The 24,724-nt window shown below is 44.0% G+C and overlaps 1 protein-coding gene across 1 annotated transcript in view; it reads right to left on the bottom strand.

Annotated features, from left to right (window-relative positions):
• Positions 1-2,201: 2,201 nt before the first annotated feature.
• Positions 2,202-24,724, bottom strand: part of mRpL38 (mitochondrial ribosomal protein L38) — a 47,436-nt gene continuing 24,913 nt past the window's right edge. The window contains exons 6-9 of the mRNA XM_075877518.1: positions 13,226-13,362; positions 10,057-10,144; positions 6,363-6,544; positions 2,202-2,784 (exon numbers count right to left, since the gene is read on the bottom strand). Coding sequence (XP_075733633.1) covers positions 2,645-2,784; positions 6,363-6,544; positions 10,057-10,144; positions 13,226-13,362 — 547 coding nt within the window. The 3' untranslated portion in view covers positions 2,202-2,644. The remainder of the gene's footprint in view (positions 2,785-6,362; positions 6,545-10,056; positions 10,145-13,225; positions 13,363-24,724) is intronic.

Here is a 24,724-nt window from a genome sequence, read left to right as displayed (position 1 = left end):
TCAAAGGCCTTCTCTAGGTCTAGGCCAAGAAGAGCCTTTGTATCTCTAGAGTATCCATCAAGAACTTGGTGCTTAATGAGCACATGTCAAAGTTGCCACAGCAGTGGCTGGTACGCCTGAGAAGTCTTGCACTATTTCACTACAACAGGCTGCTTGTAAGGTACAAATATACAACTACTATACAAGCTGTATACTAGACGACAGTATACAGCTTACTTTTGTTTTCATTTAAGCTCAATGGATGGTCACATGCTTATGATTCTTTACCTTCATTGTTCCAAAGGACACTCAAGAGCAAAACGATTTTTCGCTTCTAGTAAAGAACGATTTCACAATCCTGAATTATATCACTCTTATCTCGACATGACGCTCAGTAAGCAAGACGTGTGAAAAGAGAATGCGTGTAGTGACACCATTTTGAGATTGCCGCAACAAACACCATAATGTAAGAAATCCTGAAGGCGTCTACTAGGTCCTATATAGCTTCCAATCGATAAAAATGAGGTAAACTGTCATCTCTGGGAGCCATAGATACGATGTTTAAAAAAATTTCATCGAGCCAATGCCACGAAAATACTAAAGATACATTTTGAAGCTGCTAACATCATGCGTGGCAATTTCGGCGAAGTTAAAAGATACTTCAACCTTGATTTTCTCCACCAATATGAACTTATGATAGTGAAACACGTGACATTAGAGTTTTCAGAGTGCAGTTTGTCAATCTAAACAACACTACTGTTCCTCTTTAGTGTCCACTTAGGTTCCCCAATGTCATTTTGGAGCAATTACTAACAAATGTTGCACTTTAGAGCAGCATGAAGCTGCATTTTTTTTTTTTTGCAGCAGTTTGGAGCAATTGAGACAGCACTTCCATCACTGTATGTACACTAAGGAGCTAAAGTTATGTATGCACTGCCTTTTTTTTTCCATGCATCTAGCTGTTCACCGCAGTTGCAGCCGAAGGAGTTGATCAATGGTTATGCTTAGTTTTGTGACGGTTGCACAGACTAACATCAGTTTCCATGACCAGGCCAGATTTTTCAGAAATTCCCTTACCTTTCCAGAACGGTCCAAATTCCCTGAATTTTCCCGGTTTTCCAGGTTGGTAGACACCCTGTAGATCGGCACATCAGACTTATTTTTGAAGTCAGTTCAATGAAGTTTTGCGCTCCTCAGTATTGGCGTAGCCTATGCGTGCAACCGCCAAATCGCCCATACATAGGCAGTGGAACATACTTGTGCATACAACACCGCTGAGGCAAAGTGGCTCTGCAGCTGACAAAAACGAGCAACGTGCATGAAAACGAGTACCTGTGCAGATCGAGCAGATTTAGAAAAAAAAATTTTTTTCAGTGTTCGTCTGAAACCAAAAGAAGAGCGCAATGAGCAAGTTCTAATGGCCGAGGCACGTTAAAATCCTGTATCTTTAACCGAGGCTGTGGGATATATTAATTAGAAAGTTTTGAAACTTTGTGATAAAACAATTAGCTGCACCAGAGGCAATGCATACAAGCATAGACTCTCTGGACAACTTCCTCTCTTCTTACAATTAAGGCGTGAATCCAAAAGATAATTATAAAATTCTTTACAAAAAAAATTGTACTTTTGACATGATACCCCACTACGTCCAATGCAGTTCTCTATTCTAGTGAGCATTCAGTTTAGTGAACTTTCACTTAAGTTAACTATTTCCTTGGGTCCCTTGACGTTCACTCAAGGGAGAGTTCACTGCAATATTAACTTGGGCACATGGGGACATCGCTACATAAGCATATGGAATACACTCAAACCTCACTATAACAAAGTTACATCTCACAAAAAATAGGTTTACTATATTTGAAATTCGTTATAATGTACTTGCTTAACATTGCATCTATTGCAAGAGTATTTATTTGCTTCTATATAATAGATATTTCGTTATATCCATATTCTTTATATCAATGTTTCAGTGTATGTGGCATGTAGGATTGTATGTGGTTGAGAACTGTTGGAGAGAATCAAGTGTTACAGTGTAGATGAGACTAAGGCAAACTTTCAAGGTAATGAGAATTTTAAATAGTGTAAACATCATAGAATATAACCAGCTTCGAGGTGCACTTATCAATGATTAGCTCCCAGCAAAAAATGCTGAAAAATGAAAGTAAACTGCAGGCCTCACACAAATGAATAAAGCATGCATAATTTAACATGGAGTGCAGTGCTTCTTCTGTTCTTCTTTTTTATTAAGTATGGTGTCGTCCACATTCAAAGTAAACACCTAGTTCATACTCAAGTACTCATATAAGTCGATTTTTAATACATAAATTATCAAATTATTACTGTGCTTGTCAACACCACGATCACACGTAAAATAAAAATTTTCTATTTGAAGTAAACTTTCTATTTTTGCTAGCCAGAATGCTAATGATGTCTTCACTTCAGATGTGGTCGACCCTGTATATCTGAAATGTACAGCTCTGAGGTGCATTTATCAACAAGCAGCTACTTATTTCGTGAAAAAAAATCAGGAAAAATAAAGAAGTGTGGGCCTCACATGGGTAAATATAGCATGCCTAGCTTAAAATGGGCCAGTGTCTCTTATGAAGTCCGGATGAAAACATCTACACATGAACGAAGCATTGATCCATGTAAGTGGCAGAACCAGTCAAGCAGATGGCGTATTGGCATCATGTGTCGCAGCCCACTTGCGCTCAAACTCTTCCTGCTCTCTCCAAGCTTTCACCTTTGGATCTTCATACTCTTCTTCTGGGTAAATACTGAAGGGCCGCAGATCCTTGTACTTCCCTGCATGAGGGTTTGCAAAAATAGTGCGCTGAAAAAGTGAGCCATGGCACACATGCTTCCAAAGCAATGCATTTATATTTGTTGAATATGTATTGGCCAATAGAACCTGAGACACATTTCTTGCACAGACCATCCCAGCTGATATGACACAAGCAATTTAAAAAAAAACAATGCCATTTGCAATTATAAGACCAGCATTGCTTGCACATCGCAGTCTTCCACCACAATAACTATTTTGTACTGATTACCAGGTAAATTTATAACAATTTTATGTGTGTTGCTATTAGTGTGTTATTGTGTATGTATGTGTATATATATATATATATATATATATATATATATATATATACGAGGGACTATTAGTCAGCTGCCAGCTCGTAATAAGTTCACGTGCTACGCGACGCCATACAGGCTCATAAAAAGAGTGTACCACTCGCCACCATGACTACAGGTGGCGCTGACTGACACTCCCACGTTTAAATTCACATATAAACCCAATAAAGTGGCTGGGGAAATAGCCGGCATGATAGCTCAAACGCCGAGCATCGAACGCGTTAATAGGAGGTCGTAGGTTCGATTCCTGCTCACGGCAACTTATTTTTTCACCCACTTTTCTTTCTTCTTATTTACTTTACATTGGTTCTAATAACTTCCCCTATACATTCCTTGGCATTATTGTCAGTTAGATCTCATTATTATTGTATCAAAACACGGAAAAACGAGACTGACCACGAAAGGGAAGCATGTGCTGTCATTGCAAAATAATATTTTCATTTCACGTGGCAAACAACAGACTGTACGTGCCATCATGATTCTTTGTTTCTTTGAAATAATGAAGGGCATGCCTCTTGTCACGTCTTTGAACTACCGTATTTACTCGCGTGATCCTCGCACTCGCACAATTCTCGCACCCGCCACATCGCCCAACAAAAATACGATTTCTTTTTTTCCTCGAGTAATTATCGCACTCCCAAAAACTGCTGCAATAATGTCGTCTGCTCTTTCCAGCCACTGATGATAGCGCACGTCATCTGGCGCCATCTCTTAAGCATCAAGCGTACTATTGCACAGAGATTCAATCCAACTCAAGCGAAGCCGAAGTGGCCAGTGCGCGTTGCGGCGTGTTTTGTATGCTGCGTCTGTAACCTTGTCAAGTTATGAGGCGATACTGAAGCTGTACGGCTGCCTTCAAGTTGCAAGTGATAAATAATGCACTAAAGAACGGCAACAGGGCCGCCGGTAGGCCCTTGGGATTGATGATAAACTTTATTTCTTAAGAAGGAAACTGCGGACAATTCTGTTAAATAGCCATCAGCCCAATAATAACGTCCCAACGTCCCACGCTTACCTTTTGAGGGCTCCTGTTGAGCGACGAACGCTACCTCTACGTTCGCAACGTCCGCAAGCTTTACGTATGGTATTCTAATTCTCGACTATTTGCTTCCACTTTTTGTGTCTCAATTTAATCTTGTCTTGTGTTGAACCTCTGCTTTTATTGTTGAGGTAAGTTTTAATTAGTACTTCTTAAAGCTTGCTGTTAGTTGTTGGTGTGAGAATCCCGATTTGCGGCCACTTCATTTTCTTTTTCGCTCTGTACAATTTTGCAGAAAGTTTTCTCGCACTCCCCAACTTTTTATCAGTTTTCCGGCAAAAAAAGTGCGAGGATTATGCGAGTAAATACGGTAATTTTACACTTGCATATCAACGCACATCACCCACTAACATTCTTATTGCTACGTTTTTCCGGGGGCACTCAGCTGTTTTTGTATTCGTAGCTGCACCGCAGCTTGTATCAATGTTCACCACGTGCGAGGGGTATCTTACGTTGATAAAACTACGTGTTCAGTGGCAACAGCCTGGCAAAATGTTCAGTTGTTTGTCCATGGATGACCATAACTAGAATGCCAGCTGACAAAGCTTTGAAAGTGAAATATGTCAGCAGTAAGTTTTCAGCGGAGTCGAGATTGTTTAGCGTTCACATATTGCATTGCATTGATGAACAGGCTGGCCGAGACGATGCTCACTTCATAGTTAGGTGCTGTGTTTTTTTATGCATAGTTACCTGTTCTGCTCGCATATGCACCAGATCAAGTATGAATAAATTGACTACTACAAAAGAAATGCTTGGAGGAACACTTGAAATTACCAGCAACACATTGTATACATGTTCTATAAAAGGAATAGTGGGGCACTTCTTCTTGTTTACATAGCATTACTGACACATTATTTTCTACCACTGGTGTGACGTCGTCGCCTTGAGAACGACTGGCTGATTGTGTATACATCGCTGTAGTTGTTGTCATTGACAATTGCTGTGTCCATGGATTCCACAACGTTACTGCTGGTCTGATGTCGTGTGTCTGTTGGCTGCTGTGTCACGCTATTTTCAGTGTCAGAGCTGGCTGCACCTTTCGCAACAGCCGTGCGTTTTAGCTAAATGCCATATGCTTATTGTTGCTGCGTAGATGGTGATTGTGGTTGTGCTGATGAAAAACTACACACTCAAATGTCTTTCGTGCTTCCGTTTTGATGCCTGTTTCTTTTTCGTCGAGCCAAAATATAGACGACACATAGTCCACCTGCCGTGGATCTTTGCTGGAAATACCTATATGTAGATACCGAATGTGTCAGACAAACGAAACCATTCATGTAGGATTTGGGACAAATCACCTACCTGACGCTAGGCATCCAAAGGCTCTCCTTATTACCACAAAACCCACTTCAATTTTCTATCTTCGTTCCAAAGAAATTTGAACATATTTTTCTCTTTGGTGCTCGAACTCGTGCAACCGACAGCTGCACAACCAACCATGATTGTGCTGGCAATTAGATTGCAACACAATCAAAAGAAAAGACGTGTCTACAGCTCCAAAAACGCAGCCAGCGAAACAGCGCGCCACGAATATCTTGAACTGAAAGCCGATGCAGACGGCGACTCCCATGAATCTTTGCGGGTTTACGCCTCACTTATATGAAACACCTTTGCACTGCAAAATTCTGAACAAGAGCCCCCAAAGGGATAATTCTACAAGATTTGGAGGAACTGCCCTTGCTCGGTCATGGATCAAAATTCAAGATGGCAGTGGATAAGCCGCTAAGAATAAAGAATTCACACCCGTGCTTCTAATGAAATGCTTTATTCAATGAACACGCATTCACTGTTTTCATTCACATTCACTGTTTTCATTCACCCTCGTCAGGCGAATAAGCAGTGAATGGAACAGAGAAAATGATAGGAGGGGAGAAGAGGCCACATATTTTAAATTTCCTGAAAAAAGTATGAGGGCACTAGCTCAGATTTTTATGGTAGTTAAAACTTGAAAGCATCATTTTCAGCAAAAACTAAGTAATGTAAGCGGTAGCTCAGAATTTTATGGTAGTTAAAACTTGAAAGAATCATTTTGAAAACATCAGTAATGTAAGCGGTATCAGTTATGATACATAGTTTCACAGAACAATTATACTTTGCAAATACTATCCATTTTCAAATATATCACCATGCCAGTCACAAACTTAAGACAATTGTTGCACTTCAGAAAACAAATAGCAGCCCAGAATTCTGAACCATCGGCACTCACCAATACGAAATCTCTCTTTCCTCATTTCATCAACCAGCCAGCTAGGTGTGCCTTTTGGAATCTTGTAGATGTTCGGGTAGTTTGGCATAGGTGGCTCATCCTCCAAAGGATTGAGAGACTTCAGACGCTTCAGATAAACTTCTTCCCGAACTTCCCTAGGGTCTCGGTATTTGTCAAGATATCTATACGCCACAGGGCATGATAAATGAAGAGAGTATAAATAAAAATTACTGCTCATAACTGTCTGCAACATGAGATACAATGGTGCTTTTGTGACACCCAACTGCGCATGGGCAGCTAGCTCCTAGCACTGGAGGTTCGAAACAACAATATGAAAGGAGCACGCACGGCTGAGTTGGTAGCCAGTAGCGTGGCATCAGGTCCATGGTCCCTTACCCTCACCGCCATTAGCATGAAACTAGTGTTGGACATCACTGCTGTCAGAAATTTAGTGCGACACCAACACTTTGTTTCTCACTGGGGCCCCTTAATAGTATGTACTCTAGGAAGTCTACAATACAAGGCTGTGTATGATGGCAGAGAAGCACCGCATGAGTGCAACACAATCGTGTCGAAAATGCAAATGCACACAAACGTAAATTCTCTGTCCTTTTCATTAACAGCATGCGGACGTTGTTCTTAACTTCTTTTTTTTAAATGTGTCACTTGTATTCAAAAAGCTAATAGACAGCAACAAAAAGGGTGGTAAGCACACAAATCCCAAAAATTTCTCTGTGGCGTAATGCTGGTGCGCTCCAGATACCAAGGGGAAAGGTTACTCATACTGCTAGGTACAGTGAGCAGCCAAAATCACAGTGTGTGCAATGTAATATTCATTGGTTTATGAATGAAAGCTAAATCCTTCGACGATGTTTGCACCTGAATGTTACCGACACATTGTACACGACGTTGGGCATGTGTCCCTTTCAGAACATCTCACGATTCATTTCCTCTTGCATGAAGCACACTCTACTAGACACCTAGTGAGCTTCGAGCTGCACTTTTTATACTACCGAGGAGCTTCAGCCAGCCGTTCGAACTGTTTTAGTATCCTCCATTAGTAAAGAATTCACCAGCGTGCTCCATCCAACTGATGACAAAAGCTGTGCTACAGCCTAAATGCCGCTGCCGGTACTTCTTGCACGCCGTGACAAACTCAAGTGGAAAGAAATATCGTTTCAAACTCTTCAACTTGGGCACTCTCTATTTTTCACATTCTGAAGCTCTGACGTTGAGAGAGAACAATAAAAAGCGTTTTACCTGCTTTCGTTGTGCTCCTCTCTCTGTTATATCCTCTATTCACCCATAAGAGTGCTTACTCCGCTCCCCCCAAATCTCACCTTTCACCCCGCGGCAACTTATTTGCTATGGGTACCTGCAGTTTCCAAATGCTTTCGTGCGCGGCCGCAAGTTGCTGAGAAAAGCAGGCGCATCCCTTTCATTGATAACATTGGGCTGTGTGCAGAAGAGTGTAGACAAGGAGAATATTGCAAAGCAGTGGATGTAATTTTCCGTGCTTTTCTCCCGGCAAGAGGTACCAAAAGAAAGGCCGGCTATTGTACAACAGCATAACAAAACATGTGTAAAGCCGAAAGAAATATCCAGAACGAACAGCCGTGCTAGCCCGTCTTGTGAGGTTCGAAAACACGTAAACAATTTAAAGAGTCCCATGGACCATACTACAACAGGACGGTAGGCTCCTTTAATACAGGCTGTTTACTGTGCCTGTACAGCAAAGGTTTTATCTCTGGCCATTTCTGCAATGCGCACTTCCAAGCACATTTCCTGCTCGTCCCTGCTTTCAACAGCGCATGAAAGCAGAAACTTAGCTTCAAAGGAAGGAAAAAAACTAAAATTCAACACAAAGCAGAAGCCAATACTATGTTTTTTAACTGTCCTCACACGCTGCTCATTGGTTTGCAAGTCTTGCGCACGGCGGAAATGCATTCAGGGCGGGCAGCCGCATGGCGGCACCTGTCGAATTGTTTCTCGTGGCCACTGCATGACGACATTACCACTATGCGTCGCAAAAGGCCCACTGCAGTGATAGCCAATAAAATACACTTTCACAATAGTGATGGTGCTCATAGTAGTTTTGTCCGGCCTCATACTTGTAAGTGCACTATCTAATTACTTTTCTAATGGGTGGCCGCATACAATGTTTCAAGTCCTTTTGGTTGAAACAGAAACAAGGCAGTGAGCAAAAAGCTTTCACTTTTTACTCACTACTCTGGTCAGTGTCTCTCTGCTTAAACTCTGTGTTCCTTCTTGACCAGACAGACGCCAGTGGATAGCATTTGACATGAATTTTTACACGCATCTTTAGTGTCATTGTAGTTGGCCCTGTTTTTCAGTTTGAATATGAACAACCAACTTGGCAAACCTTTCACCTTACTAAAAAAAAGGATGCTTTGTACAGTAAAAGCTAATAAATTTCAACTCGAATGGGACTATAAAGTTGCTTGAACTAGTAAAAGCTAATCAATTTCAACTCGAATGGCACTATAAAGTTGCTTGAACTAAGTGTAGTTAAAATTAACAGGTGGACGATAGAACAAATGCACAGTGCACCACACTGCGCAGGCACAACCCAAAAAAAGCCACTTCAGGACTCGTTATTGTGAATTGGCCAATACTACACATTTGTGGCAGGTTTTTTTTGTCAAATAGGTTCTTCAAGCTGTAACAGTAAACAAGATTAATTAATAAGTCAGTGAAACGCCAGAAACAAGCGGCGGCATGTGTTCATGTGACGGCTGATCCTTACTGTCAAAATATATTACGCTATTTATGCTCCAAAACATGTTCATTTACATAGCAGAGTTAATGCAATCAAAATGAAAAGTAATCAAGAATTTGCATTTGCATGCACTTCTGTTGTGACAATGAGCATCATTTGCAGCTGGCCCAAGAGCACCAGCACAGCGTCTGAAGTCTCATATATGGTGAAATGCTGCTGCATCGTTGTTTTGCATCTCTAGTAAACTTGGTTTGGTTTGGTTTTGCAACACATTGTGATGATCACTCTGGGCAGATTAATTAATCAGTCAGTGAAACGCCAGAAACAAGCGGCGGCATGTGTTCATGTGACGGCTGAGCCTTACTGTCAAAATATATTACGCTATTTATGCTCCAGAACATGTTCATTTATAGCAGAGTTAATGCAATCAAAATGAAAAGTAATCAAAAATTTGCATTTGCTTGCACTTCTGTTGCGATAATGAGCATCATTTGAAGCTGGCCCAAGAGCACCAGCACCGCGTCTGAAGTCTCATATATGGTGAAATGCTGCTGCGTCGTTGTTTTGCATCTCTAGTAAACTTGGTTTGGTTTCGTTTTGCAACACATTGTGATGATCACTCTGGGCAGACTTCTGCGAGAAGCGATAGAAGCCAGGAGGCTCCAAGTTCAAAATTGAGTGGTGGATATCGACGCGTTTGAATTATTGCATTTTGCCCATAAAAATTCACAGGGCTATGCCGGGATCAGGACATCAATTTGAATTAACAGTAAGTTTGAATCAATGAGCTTTTACTATAGCAGCAAAAGCAAACTGCACTAAATGCCACATTAACTATAGAAACAAAACATATCACAATACAATATTCCTCTCAGAGGCGCCAATCTTGCACAAAGTTCCACATAAAACAATTCACATTCATCAGGTAAAGATGACATTTTTCAAACAGCTTACATATTAAAAGGCTGCTTGTGAGGGTACAGGACTTGCTTCGGGACATATTCTGGAGGGTGAATATATTCAAAGGTGGGCACTCGCATCTCTGAAAACAGATTATATAAAATTGCAGTAGACAAATGGGATTGCATACTAGGCAAAAACATCTTCACTGCTCATATACAAAACCAAAAGTGCTAACTAATGCTTGCTATGATGACACATCAATATAAAGACCTCTTTATGGGATAATAAAAAGAGACTATATTGAAGGGATAGACAACTGCTCAGAATACTGAGATAACCGCACTAATAAAAATATTGTCTAACGCTTTGGCTAAAATGAGCCTTGCTTTTCTCATTAAATCCAAATTAATACTTTCATCTGTTCAGTAGTAGTAGTAATAGTAGTAGTAGTAGTAGTAGTAGTAGTAGTAGTAGTAGTAGTAGTAGTAGTAGTAGTAGTAGTAGTTGCAGTAGTAGCGGCGGCGGCGGTGGTGGGTGGGTGGATGGATGGACTTTATTTGGTCTTCCAGAACATGCTTTAGCATGTTGCGGGCCGCTCCCACGTCAGAACAAAAAGACCAAGCCTCTGGTAGAAACTTTATTTTACTGCAGAGAATTAGGGCGAAGGTGGGCAAGTCCCTTAGTCCAGGGCCCAACTGGCCTTCGTGGCTCACTAGGCCTGATAGAGCACAACTTGGCTCTTCTAATTCGCAAGCCAGACTTCCTACTAAAGTAATCAAAAATGGCTTTGGGTGCACCATGTGGCAAAAATGTAAAGAGGCTTGGGTCCAATCACATGACCATCTACAAGTGTACACAGTTAGCACACAGTCTTTACATTAGCTTTGAAATGCAGTACACCATTTTTCTTTTCAATCCTTACTAACTTAAAATGTGAAGATAGGCTCTTGCTTGTGGTGCCACGTTCATCTGACCCAATACTCATGAGCTGCAGCATGAAAGTTGTTGGCTGAGGGACTAGTGGTACATACTAACCTTCTGACAAGTTCGAGACGTACCAGTAGCACTTCACTTGCGAGGTGGGAAAAGAGATCTCATGTGATGACAAGTGTTTAGAGAGCTTATTCTGCCTGCTTTTTATAATAAAAAATGATTGAAAATATCAAAATGAAAGTGGTCAAGGGGACTGACGACTGTATTTTCTCTACCCATTTTTTTATGGCGCGACAGAAAGCTCACCCTTCATAGTATTTGTAGCTGCAGTAGTTAATCCCAAAAGCACGTAGTTATTTCACAAACAGTATTTTCCTGTCTGAAAGGCTCTTCAAACACACATGTATGTTTCCTCCAGCAATGCTGAGAATTGATAGCGATATCGTTTGTGAGGCCTCTCCCAAGAGCAACACCCTGAAAAAAGCCGGGTGCCTGGCCAGGGTACGCTTGCGCCCAATTTTACCGGTGGGTATCAGGCGGTGAGTTTCGAACGTCGTCATTCTGCTTTTGAAGGCGTTCCTGTGACTATGCATAACCACCTTTATTTTAAACTATTCAACTATTTTTGAAAATAACAAGCTATTACAATGAGATAATGTGGCATTCCCTGCATTTGTACTGCATTGTGTGCGCCTGCACCCAAGGTTGCTTGCACCTGTGTCATGGTAGACTTGTCACGACACCGTTACTCTCAATACACAAGCCATACCAAGTCACCGAAACATCACTACGTATATACATGGCCGTGCCAAGTAGCAGTGCACGTCATTTGTGAGACAAAGAGCACATAGCAAAACTGTGTTGCTCCAAAATATTTGTGACCTGGAAACTGCGTGCAAGGTTGCAGGAGCATGCTGAAGAGTTGTTGAAACTGCGTGCAAGGTTGCAGGAGCATGCTGAAAGAGCATGCTGAAGATCGTTTAATATAAAGACACAAACAATATTTCAATACTAATAAATCGTCAACTGTGTACAGCAATCAATGATTGATTAATATGTGGGGTTTAACGCTCCAAAAGCACCATATGATTATGAGAGACGCCGTAGTAGAGAGCTCCAGAAATTTTGATCACGTGGGGTTCTTTAAGAAGCACCCAAATCTGAGCGCACGAGCCTACAGCATGTTCGCCTCCATCGAAAATGCAGCTGCCACAGCCGGGATTCAACCTCGCGCGCAACCTGCAAGTCAGCCCAGTACCTTAGCCACTTGACCACCGCGGCGGGGCACACAGCAATTAATGATCACGTGCCCAGTACATTGGATCGTTCATGTTTTTGACACCAGAGGTGCCACAGGTCATTTCTTGCAACTTTCAATTGAAAAATAAAAAGAATTAATGAAAATATAAATCCACCTCTCAAAAAAAAAAAAAAAAAAAACGGGGTTGGTTTCAGTCACTGCGACAAACAATCTATCAGTGGAGTCGTTTCATTTCATGTTCTGGACAGTTGTCGGTCCCTTTAACCGTAGCTTCAAACTCCTGTTAAAGCACAAGATTAATGAACAGTTGGAGAAGGGCTATAAGCACCCCTATCACTTCTCAGCCTGTCTAGAGGAGGAACTTTTTCAGAGGTTCTGAGATTCAAAAAATTGCCCTTACAAAATATTTACGCTCTTCTGGAAGCAACCATGGCAGGGCCAACTACGAGCTTTCCTTTGCACCGCAAAAAACTGGGTCAAGAGAAATCAGTTCTCAGTCCCTTTAACCGGATGTCGTGGCTTATATTTCTAGGCACATGTTGGGTCAGCTTTTTTTTTGTTTAACTTTTGCTCTTTTAATAATGTAATAATAGCAGACAATATGCTTCATTTTTTTAAGTCACCTACTGCACATCGCTTGCTCTCATGTTAATCCTTTTACACTTTGTATGCCTTGTATTTTATTAAATATTCATGTTTCACCTTGCATGGGCATGCAAGGTGCCTTAACACATTGCGGTCCATTGTTAGCCCTTGCCCAACACGGTCGCAGTGGTCTGTGGTTGGTCACGGCTGAATTAGTTCTTTCGCAGCTGACACATTTTTTCACTACATTATGGGTCATTTGTAGAAGAGTAAGTAAACCTATTTTATTTGAGCTTCAAGTCTTTTTGTTTCGCACCAGAGTGAACAAAAGGCACAGAAGGTGGGAAAGAGCTGCTGACCGCACAGGCTTAATATTAGTGCCCACTTCTGCCATGTCTCATAATGAAACAGCAATATTTTTAAATAAATTTAAATACTCACGCAAAATATGGTGGAAAAAATCTACCAGGCTGTCTTCCCACGTGCACTGAAAAAATGCTAGTCCAGCAGGTGTCAACATGCTTTCAAACTCCTTGTAAAAGTCATACGTTTTAAAGGTCCTTTCCTTCAGGCTTGTACTGTAGAAAAGAAATGCACAAAGCTAAATATACAAATATAATTTTTTACACCCAACAATCTCATCTGAAATATCGGAGTGTGAACATAGATCAAATATATGAAATGGCCACATAATAACCTTACATGTATTTTTGAACAGCCCCTTACAAAACTTGAGAATTAAAGAAAAATAGGGGGGGGGGGGGGGGCATACTTCAGTGATACCACCGAAGTCTTAATTTGGAGCAATCCCGAGCAGTTAACTTTTCATCCTGAAGGAGAAGCAAGTAGCCTTTACAGTCAAAGACATAAATAATTATTTTGGGGCTCTTGTGAAGAGCTAGAAATATTTTGATTAATTGCAAACCTCATGATGCCAGCCATCTTAAGAGCAATCCCTATTTCAGTTGATGATGCACAAATAATGTCATGCTTATGAGCATTCTAGAAAAACTTGTTAAATGATTATTTTCGTAGCAAATGAACAAAATATTGGTTGAATAAAATAGTACTTCACGAAATAACATTATGAATGCACCCATGTGGTTATTAGCAGATTTGGTAGACAAACACTAGAGACTCACACAGTCTCAACTGCATTTCTCTAAGACAAATTCAAGGATACAAAAAAAGGTTATTTTTATTCCCAACTGATTATATTGCTGGGAATAACATAACGTCATTTAGCTAGTCTCATAAAGCCAACCTCCTCCAGCACTGATTTCTCTGTGCTAAAACTGAACAATTAAACAAACTTCGTTTTCCTTTCACAGGGGTGATTAGATTTGTGGGGGTCAACGTCCCAAAACCACCATATGATTATGAGGGACGCCGTAGTGGAGGGCTCCGGAAATTTCGACCACCTGGGGTTCTTTAACGTGCACCCAAATCTGAGTACACGGGCCTACAACATTTCCGCCTCCATCGGAAATGCAGCCGCCGCAGCCGGGATTTGAACCCGCGACCTGCGGGTCAGCAGCCGAGTACCTTAGCCACTAGACCACCGCGGCGGGGCCTTTCACAGGGGTGTTTTATGTGGCTAGGGCGTTTCTCTATACACCAAAAACCCCCATAGTGTCCTCTAGAAAGCAGTGCAAATAGAAAAAAAACCTGAAGGGGCACTTAATGCATTCACCAAAGACAATTTGAAGGTGAAAGCCATTTTGTTTTTATTGCGATGGCAACTATATCGACATTCTCGACTGGATTTTGGCATTACTAGGGGAATAGGAAGAAAAATGTTTCATTTTTTAGGGGGGGGGGGGGGGGGGACTTTGATTTGAATGGGCGGCAGAGGCAAATGGTCGTTTTGAGCGATATGTTCCATGGCGAAAAAAAATTTTTTTTTTGGGGGGGGGGGGGACCTTTTCGATGCCCCTCCCCTCCCGGCTACGCTACTGACCGTCACAGTCATGTTTTCGGTACTGTCCAAAAAATACCATCCTCCCGCGCATCGGGATTTGCACGCAGGTAAAAGCGCGCAAGCGGGGTTGACGAATGCAGCTAAAGCAGAGATAAACGAGCGAACATAACTCCTTTGCATGAAGGACAGATGCGATAACATCACCCCGCGTGGCAGGCCTGCCATCGATTGTTCCTCAAGCAGAGAGGAACACGCCGCCAGCTTTCAAGGAGCAGAAAGGAACTAGGACCGCAGGGGGGGGGGGGGGGGGCTTATTATATGAACTTTGACTTTAAGGGTGTGAACACTAGCACGCTCCCTATTTCGGCAGGCATTAAAGACAGCTGGTATACCCTTCTACCTTCCACTCTCAAAGCTCAGTGACTGGGCGAAAGCATATCACTTTCTGAAGTGGCCATATAGGAGTGTGTACCGAGCCTTGATCACAAGGTGACTACACCATAGTCATACCATTTTGGATGTCCATTTGTATACACTGTTAGCCGTTACTAAATTCCACGATAAAATCCCACTTATCTAGAGCAGCGGAAAGCGTGCCTGTCGACAATGTTGTTGGCCGCGGCTTCTGTCTCACGTTAGCTACAACCTTCTGTTGATGCTCGTGCACAAGGACTGAACACGCAGTATGATCGTGTTTGGCATCATTACAGCGTCTCCCTTTACGTATTTATGAAAACAAAAAAAAAAGTACGGCAGCTGGAGCAGCCGGCTGGGTGCTCTAGACAAGTCTGATTCTATCTGTATGTGTGTTGGCGTGCAAGGGGCGTTCCGGAGGTCTCGAGTCATCCAAATCGCTGTACGGACATCGAACACAGTGCGTGCAAAAAGCTTTCTGCACGTGCACCGAGTATGCGGACTTCCAAAATGGCAACCCCGGCGCTAGTGCACCTCGCGGGTGATGTCGAGCCTTATTGTTTGGTACAAAAATACAATTTGTTAGTATCGCATTCATTGCTAAGAGCTTATGTGATAGTAACAAATGGTATCTTTTGGACTCGATATTGTCATGGCTAAAGGCCGGGCAAGAAGACAGAGGACGATGAAGTGATGAGCGTGGACAGCACCCACGGTTCCTCCGAGAAAGAAGAAGTCGAAGCGGCTGCTCTTTTGTTCTGTTAATACAGACCTCGTTTTTTCTGGTCGCACCTACGTCCTGTATTCTGTTATTTTCACCTAGCGACATTGGTGGAGGTGCTGGACTTCTCCAACTGATGCTTGGGACACCTCCGCACCCTAGCACATCGAGTCCACAACCGCAATCCGTTCCTTCAGTGGATACCCCTGTCCACCGCTACAGTCGCCGACAGCGACGCCTCAGTCCCGAGGCGATCCCGCTCGAACTTCTCCAGCAACACACCGTACCAGGAGAAATGGCTACCGGAGGGCCTTCACAGCTTACTGTTAATCAGCCTCTAATTCCTGAAACCTTCCACAGCCTCTAATTCCTGAAACCTTCCACGGTGAGCTTTATGAAGACGTCGAGGACTGGTTAGCCCAGTATGAGCGAGTCCCCAAAGCCAACCGCTGGTCCACTGAACAAAAACTATCGCGCGTCTACTTTGCTTTGGCAGACAGCGCTCGTACGTGGTGCGAGAACCGCGAGTCAACGCTGTCTTCATGGGAAGAATTTCGGCAGCAAATTCTCGGGACATTCGCAAACACCGACCGCCGTGATTCTGCTTTGCAGCTCATCGAGGCACGCATACAGAAACTAAACGAGAGCGTCGCCATGTTTGCGAAAGACATGACCCGCCTATTTCAGCGGGCCGACCCCGAGATGCTTGAAGGTAAAAAACTCTGACATTTGATGAGAGGCGTCAAGGAAGAGCTGTTTGCCGGTCTCCTATGCAACCCACCAACAAGCGTAGCCGAATTTGTCAAAAAGGCTACCAACCAAGCAAAACATCTCCCAGTCTCTCTGCTTTGAGTGCCGGTAGTGAGTGTTCTCTGCGCGAACTCATTCGTGAGGTCGTTCGGGAGGAGATCCGAAACCTCCTTGTGACTCCGCAAGAAAATACCATGGCTTGCGTTGCAGAAGTTGTGCGGCAAGAACTCCGTCAGGCATTTTCGTTGCCCGAATCGCCCTCAGACCAGCGGTCTGTGAGCTACGCATCAGCTGTCCGTCGACACACTCCAGTGTCCTACAACTCGTCACCACTGGCTTATCGTGACGTGAGCCAAGGGCCTTACGAGGCGTGGGCCCCAGCTCCCAATCCGCCACAGCCGTATCCACAGTCCAACGTGCCTATGCAAACGGCGCCAATGTACTCTCCGCCGACATCTGCATCTTGGTCGCAAAGTATGCCCACCAGTCGACCATTCATCCGTAAGACGGACTTGTGGAGCACCGTCGACCACTTTGCTTTCATTGCGGAGAAGCCGGCCATATTTTCCGGAATTGCCCGTACCGTGACCGTAGACATCATAACTTTCTACAAACCTCCCCTCGTGCCTATTTCGATAACCGCCGTGACAGCAGTGCAGGCCCGCAAGCACAGCAACCCGAAGTGCCGTATTGTCGACCCCGTTCTCCTTCACCTGCACCGAACTCGCCGCCGCAGCGCAGTTACTCCAAGGTGTTCCGGGGCAGATCTCCTAGCCCTCGTCGGGGAAACTAACAGCTGCGACCTTTGGGGGGAAGGTTGCCGCCCGTCGAGATGCTATCACACCCCCAACATCTTCTCTACGACGTGATACGATGAATGAGATCGTACGAAGCACGATACCAAGGACGATACGACGTCACCGACATCAACGGAAATCGTAAGCGCCAATCTATACATTTGTATAGACGGACGCCCAATAACAGCACTGGTAGATACTGGTGCGGACTTCTCTATTATCAGCCGTAAACTCGCCGACTGCCTAAAGAAAGTAAGAACAATATAGATGTTGGGACGAATACTTACTCGTCGTCCCAACATCTCTAAGGAGCGAAGTATTACAGGCATGCCACGATGAACCAACATCCGGCCACCTGGGTTACACGCGTACGTTGTGCAGAGTGAGGCAGAAATACTACTGGCCAAGACTGACGGCGACCGTTCAATACTATGTTCGGACGTGCCTTGATTGCCAGCGCAGAAAAGTTCCACCCGTCAAACCAGCAGGCCTCCTCCATACTATTGACATGCCTGTTACTCCATTCGCTCAAGTCGGAATGGATCTTTTGGGCCCATTTCCAACCTCATCAGCAGGTCGCAGAAGGATTATAGTAGCCACCGACTACCTCACTCGTTACGCCGAAACCAAGGCTTTGGAGAGGGGCACGGCAAGTGAAGCAGCCCGATTTTTCGTAGAGAATGTGGTGCTGAGGCATGGTGCTCCATCAGAGGTAATAACTGACAGGGGAACTGCATTCGCAGCCGAACTATTACAGACAGTTTTAAGACTTAGTGGCACATCCCACCGGCGAACAACGGCGTATCATCCGCAAGCGAATGGTCTTACGGAGCGTCTCAACAAGACACTAGCGGATATGCTCTGCATGTATGTCGATGTGGAGCATAAAAACTGGGATGAGATCCTGCCGTATGTCACGTCCGCCTATAACACGGCTTACCAAGAAACAACAAGAGCAACGCCATTCCGCTTTCTTCATGGTCATGAAGTCACCACTATGCTGGATGCTATGCTGCCGCACGAGTGCGAAGACGCTGAAACGGATGCTGATTATATTACTCAGCTGGCCGAAGAAGCCCGACAACTTGCACGCCTACGTATTAATCGCCAGCAGGACTACGATTCAAGACGGTACAACCTTCGTCACCGACCAGTCTCCTACGAGCCAGGAGAGAAAGTTTGGATATGGACACCTATTCGGCACCGTGGCCTCTCAGAAAAACTGTTAAGACGGTACTTCGGTCCCTATAAAGTTCTGCGACGTCTCAGTGACATTAATTATGAGGTTGTTCCTGATACTGCACACTCTTCAAGGCGTCAAAGGTATGCTCCAGAAGTTGTGCACGTGGTACGCATGAAGCCTTATTTCTCCGAATGAACTCATGTGTTTCCAACAAGTACGAACCGCTTTGATTATAAAGCATCGGGACGATGCTTTCTTGAATGGGAGGCTAATGTCATGGCTAAAGGCCGGGCAAGAAGACAGAGGACGATGGAGTGATGAGCGTGGACCGCACCCACGGTTCCTCCGAGGACGAAGAAGTCGAAGCGGCTGCTCTTTTGTTCTGTTAATACAGACCTCGTTTTTTCTGGTCGCACCGTCGTGCTGTATTCTGTTATTTTCACCTAGCGACATTGGCCGGGCAAGGCCGGGCAAGAAGACAGAGGACGATGAAGTGATGAGCGTGGACAATATTGTGTAAGTGAAAAGAACGCTGGCTAAAGAGACAATGATTACCTACTCCAGTTACCGAAGCAGTTTTCGTGCTGCCAGTTATCCAAAACGTGAAGCAGAAGTTAGTAGCACAGACAGTTTTCGAGCAGTCTCATTATGCCTTCAGATATAGCGCGCATCAGCGACTGCGCCATTCGAGCGATGCAGCCTTCCCCACCCCCACCTCTAAAAAAAAATTAAGCAATGAATGCGATGCCGTGATGCTTAATTTTTTTTTTTTTTTAACCGTATGCTACCAATCCTAGAAAGAAAGGGGCGTACGTGTAAGGGGCGTACCCACTTCACAGTGGGTCTTCCGACACCAAAGCCATCAGCGATGGCCACACTACTGGAAGTTGGGCGCATTAAAACCGAATTGCCGCTGCTCTGACCGGGACGCATGCTTTCATTATTGAGATAAAATTAAACAAAAAGCACGCGGAAATTTTGTATTCAGACCTTAGCAATATCGAGTTCGAAAGGGCAGGATCTTTTGGGGGTTTTTACTGCAACAGCGATTACAAACAAGGATGTGCTGCAGGAAGGCATTACTAAAAAGCTCTTCTGAATGAATATCCAGGAATAAAGTACATTAGAGAAAAAGTGTCAACGCATTTTTATTGTTCCCGTGGTCTTCTTTGAAGCACAGAAAATTAGATTACGATGTGCAGAAGTAGACGTCAACGCATTCCAATCGTTCACGCGGTCTTTTGTAAAGCACAGAAAATTAGATCCCGAGGTCCAGAAGTAGATGTTTAAGATATTCTGGAGGCAAGCGTGAAGTTATTCCTGAAAATCCCTTCAATTACATGCCCCGCATCTATTTAGACGAGCTATCAGCAGCGTTCCTGGAACGGACGATGTCCGCCGATGAATCACCGCCACAGTTTCACACTACCAATTGGACTAGACGTCACGAGTCTCTGTGTTACGCCATCAAGCAAATTTGCACGACAAAAGTTGCATCAGCACCAAGCATAGCATCGTGGATTATTTAGGATGCATGCACCACCGCTGTTTATTCACCGGAATAACTCTAGGTACGTGATTGTGACATTGGTGGCCCCAAGAAAAAGGTGCACATGTTTTGGCGTGCCGGCGTGGATATCCCCGGTGATAGATGCTTCCAACTTCGACTTTGGCGCAGTTTGGTGCAATTTCCATTGATATTACCAGGATGGCACGGTAAATTTGATTTGGCGCACTTTGGCGCAGGAGTGGGATCACTGCAAACTGTCTAGGTGGTAATCATATCTGCGAAACTAATCTTTTCCCGATAAGAAAATGGCAGAAAATTCGAACAGCCTGCACTCTATTCTCAAGCAGCCAGATACAGCCTGCCCTGCCAAAACATATGTGCTTCACCACAGTATAAAGTTAGCATGTGGCAGTGCGCCCTTTACAGGTGAACTAAAAAACTAATTGATTTTGACACTAAAATGCTGTAAGGCAATGCATATAGCCATAAAATGTGCTGCAGGTTGCCAACAGTAACAAAATGCACACCTACACAAAATGCATGAAAAAAATCTTGTTGCTTCTTGCTTGCAACTTCTTGCCTGCCAACTATAGTTACTTTCAACATGCTAAATTTGTGTGGGTTGATACTAGAACTGAGCAAATTGCAAAATTTTGGGTGTGAAGCCAATTTCAATATTAAAGATTGAATATTATTCAAATAATAAGCAAATTGATTAATATTCATATACTACAAAGTAAAATTACAGAAAAAAAGTTGGAGAGGATTCTTAAGCATATTCTCTTGAAATGGCAACATGAAAGCTTTTCTTCTGGTTAGCTTGACCAAGCACTAGAAGGGTGGTGTTTCCTAGCCGTCTTATTAAGAATGTCGGAATGCATAGACCAAATTGTATTTATTTACATGGTTTGATGCAATCAAAGTGATGTTGACAACCCTTTACAAGTAATGCACGTTCCTCAGCCTCTCCTACTCTTTCAACTTTTGTGGAAGTCCAACTAAGAAGAGTGCGGACAAGAGCGTGCTCCCTTTGAGTCCAGAGTTGTTAACCGGCCTCATAGACATATACATATAAGAACATCTGAAGTTTCGGATGCTGAAAATCTTCAGCAACCATTTATTTCTGCACAAATGTTAGGCTCAAAATGGCATTAACTAAACTCCTACCTCTACCACTCCTGCCGTCTCCATGTTGGAACCAGTGTTTTCTCAAGTCTATCAATACATTCCCAGACATAGCAGAGTCTGAAAAGTCAGCTTTGCCACAACGCAAGTGTGATGCGATGAAGCATGAAGGGGGCCACTGCCTATCAGATATTGATTTATTTTAGGAAGCATGAATGCTTCAAACAGTCAAATTCCAGTGTAAATTGAATGGAATAGCAAACAATATTAAAAAACCATTCGAAATTTCAAATGTTCACACACCCCTATCTGATACAGCTTGGTGAAAAGCAGGTGTAACAGTGTGACAAGACACAGAAAAAGCCAGTGAGTGAGATTGCTTCCATTCCGGTTCTTTTTGCATTGCCCTGTTGTATCAGCCTTGCAACTCTTAGTTCTTCTCGCATTAAGCCAAATACAATAAGGCTTTTAAAATTTAACGTTCGTGGGAATCGAAGCTAACCTGCCGCTTTTGCACGAGCTTTGCCGCCTCTTTCTGCGTTCTCATGTCCTGACATGAGCCTCCTGTCCTCCATAGTCTTCCGCGCTAGGAGTGACGTTTAACCTCTCTCACCCGGTAGCGGATGTCGACTGTGGCGCTGCGCACGGAGTCTCTTGGGACGTTTCGCGCGCGGGCATCAAGCAGGATTCACACGAGAGAGAAATCCATGGGGGATAAAGGCGGAGCCTAGTGACATCAACAGACGAGGATAAGTCCCCCCAAATGTCCCTCACTCACACGGACGAAATAGTGGGGGAGATCAGTGTGGCCAGAGTCCCCATCATACAATGGGGTAGGAGCATCTTGACCCCCAGCCATAGATATTGGCAAGCTTTTGTCTTGAAGGAGGGGGCAGGGGGGAATTGGAGCCGCGTTGTGTTTTGACTGGAGAAGAAGGAAAGCGCTGGTTTATCTTGGGTGAGGAGAGTCCTGGTATGGTTTGAGGGAAGTGCCCGTTTCGCACCCCTCCCCTCTGCCGCTTTGCTGCTTTTAGAAACTTTCTTGTTTATATGTCTTTTTTTTTTGTGGATTGCAGACGCGGCGTTGCCCTTGGTTTGACTAGCCACCACAAGCGCCTTTTTTTTTTTTTTTTTTTTTTTTTTTCAAAGATGAACTCGCCTAAAGCGACATTCCGGACAGCGCCATTGACAACAGCATTGCTTTTTTTTTTTTTCCGACTACGAAATTCCTCACAGCCTCTCTGACTCATCAAATACTAATATTGAGACAGTAGATAGGAATTTTATTAAAGTATCTTTCGATGTAGGTTGGCTTTCTGTAAAGAAGGAATTAAGCTATCATAACATTTCTCTCATGAAAACAACTGAGAACGGAAGAGATCTAGCCTATTCATATTTGACAATTATCTGTAAAAGCGTTTTTTATAATTTCGAAACCCAAGGTAATAGAAGACCATTTCTGTCTTCACTACGCGAACTCAGCCCAAGATTCCGCTGCATCAGTGCAGCCGATAAAGTAAAATGTGAAGTATGTCATGCTTCTGAAAATAAAAAACAGCTTTTGGATTCTATGACTACATATATATTTTAAGTGTCCACTTGAATAAAGAGGCCCGTTAAAAAAATTTCTTTATAAAATAAGACATAAGACATCTTCATCAGGCTGAACAAGTAGAGCAGTAGCAGCAGCCGCAACAACAACAAAAGTGGGCGATGTCACAACTCTTGTATAATAACCACTTTAAAACAAAACTAAATATCACTCCATAGAGATGGTAGCGCTCCATTATCTGTTTTACTAACATCTCCCACACACCATTCTTCAGATTAGTCTTACTGTTATTGTTAGACGAGATCTCCCACAAACAAGAATACTGTTTGAGAGAAAAAACAAGTTGCTTCGTCGTTCATTTTTGCCATGATGGGGTCTGCAAGACCGGAACATAAATTTTGGAGCGTAAAACCCCCATGTTGTCCCCAGAGAGGTCTCTCTCGCTCTCGACGCGCGTGCGTAAAACGTCTCTGGAGACTCCGCGCGCAGTGCCACAGTTCACATCTGCTACCAGGTGAGAGGGGTTAAACGTCCCTCTCCGCTCTCCTAGCGCGGCAGACCACGGAGGAGGGGAGTCATGTCGGGACATAAGAATAGAGAAAGAGGCGGGAAACCTTTCGCAAAGGCGGCGGGCTAGCCTCGATTCCCACACATTTAACTTCTCTCACCTAGTAGCGGATGTCGACTGTGGCACCGTGCGCAAAATCTCTCGGGATGTTTCACACCCGCGTCAGGAGCGAGAGGGAACCTCTCCGGGACGACAAGGGGTAAGCACCCATTTCTTTTCCGTTCTTTGGCACCCTTTGTTTGGAGCTCGTTCGGACTTCGCCAACGGCGCCTTGTGCCCGCGGCAAACGCTTACCTTTTGTCCCTCTCCCTCCCCCCTTTCCGAACGCTAGGCCAAAAAGCAGTGCAGTGTCCTAGACTAGAGCGTGGCCAGGCAACACCAACCCGTATCTCTCCGAAGCCAACGTGAGTGCCTTTTTCGTCGCTCGAGCAACCGGGCCCTCTGTCCTGGTGTCCCCGTGAATCACCTTTGCCCACAGAGATGTGCTGCGGCACCCTGTGTAGTACTTCTCGCCCGGGGCGTGGATAAGCCCATATCGTAGGTGCCTTGTCATCGAAATAACAAAGCACCGGTGGGGATGTCAGTGCCTGCTTGAGTTCTTGAAATGAGGCTTCGCATTGATCATTCCAATCGAAGGAACCAGTACTAGCAAGGAGCTTGTGGAGAGGAGCGGCAATAGTGGCAAAGTTGCGAATGAAGCGGCGAAAGTACGATGCGAGTCCAAGGAAACTGCGTAGTTCTTTGGAACGGAACGGTCGCGGAAAGTTGAGGACTGCGGAAATTTTGTCCGGATCGGGCTGGATGCCATCTTTAGTAACGAGATGTCCTAGAACTTTTATAGCTCTGTTGCCAAAATGGCACTTCCTTGTGTTTAGTTAAAGTCCAGCGTTGGAGAGACATGTGAGCACTTGATCTAGGCGTTGCAGATGATCATCAAAAGTGGAAGAAAACACGACGATATCATCGAGGTAGCATAGACAAGTTTTCCACTTGAGGCCACGAAGAACAGTGTCAATCATCCTTTCAAATGTGGCGGGAGCATTACATAGACCGAATGGCATTACGTTAAACTCGTAAAGACCGTCCGGCGTAGAAAAGGCGGTCTTTTATTTGTCTGCTTCGTCCATTGGTATTTGCCAATACCCGGACCGAAGGTCAAGGGTGGAGAAGTATTGGGCGCCTTGCAATGAGTCAAGTGCATCATCTATACGGGGCATCGGATATACATCCTTTCGGGTAATCTTGTTGAGCGCGCGGTAATCAACACAAAATCGTACCGATCCATCCTTCTTTTGTACCAACACAACGGGTGATGACCAAGAACTGGTAGAGGGTCGTATGATGTTTCTGTTTAGCATATTGGTCACGTTCTCCTCGATGATTTTGCGCTCGGCCAAGG

The sequence above is a fragment of the Rhipicephalus microplus genome, chromosome X, assembly GCF_043290135.1.
Source record: "Rhipicephalus microplus isolate Deutch F79 chromosome X, USDA_Rmic, whole genome shotgun sequence".
Classification (NCBI taxonomy): domain Eukaryota; kingdom Metazoa; phylum Arthropoda; class Arachnida; order Ixodida; family Ixodidae; genus Rhipicephalus; species Rhipicephalus microplus.
This window is presented reverse-complemented; position numbering and strand designations above follow the sequence as displayed.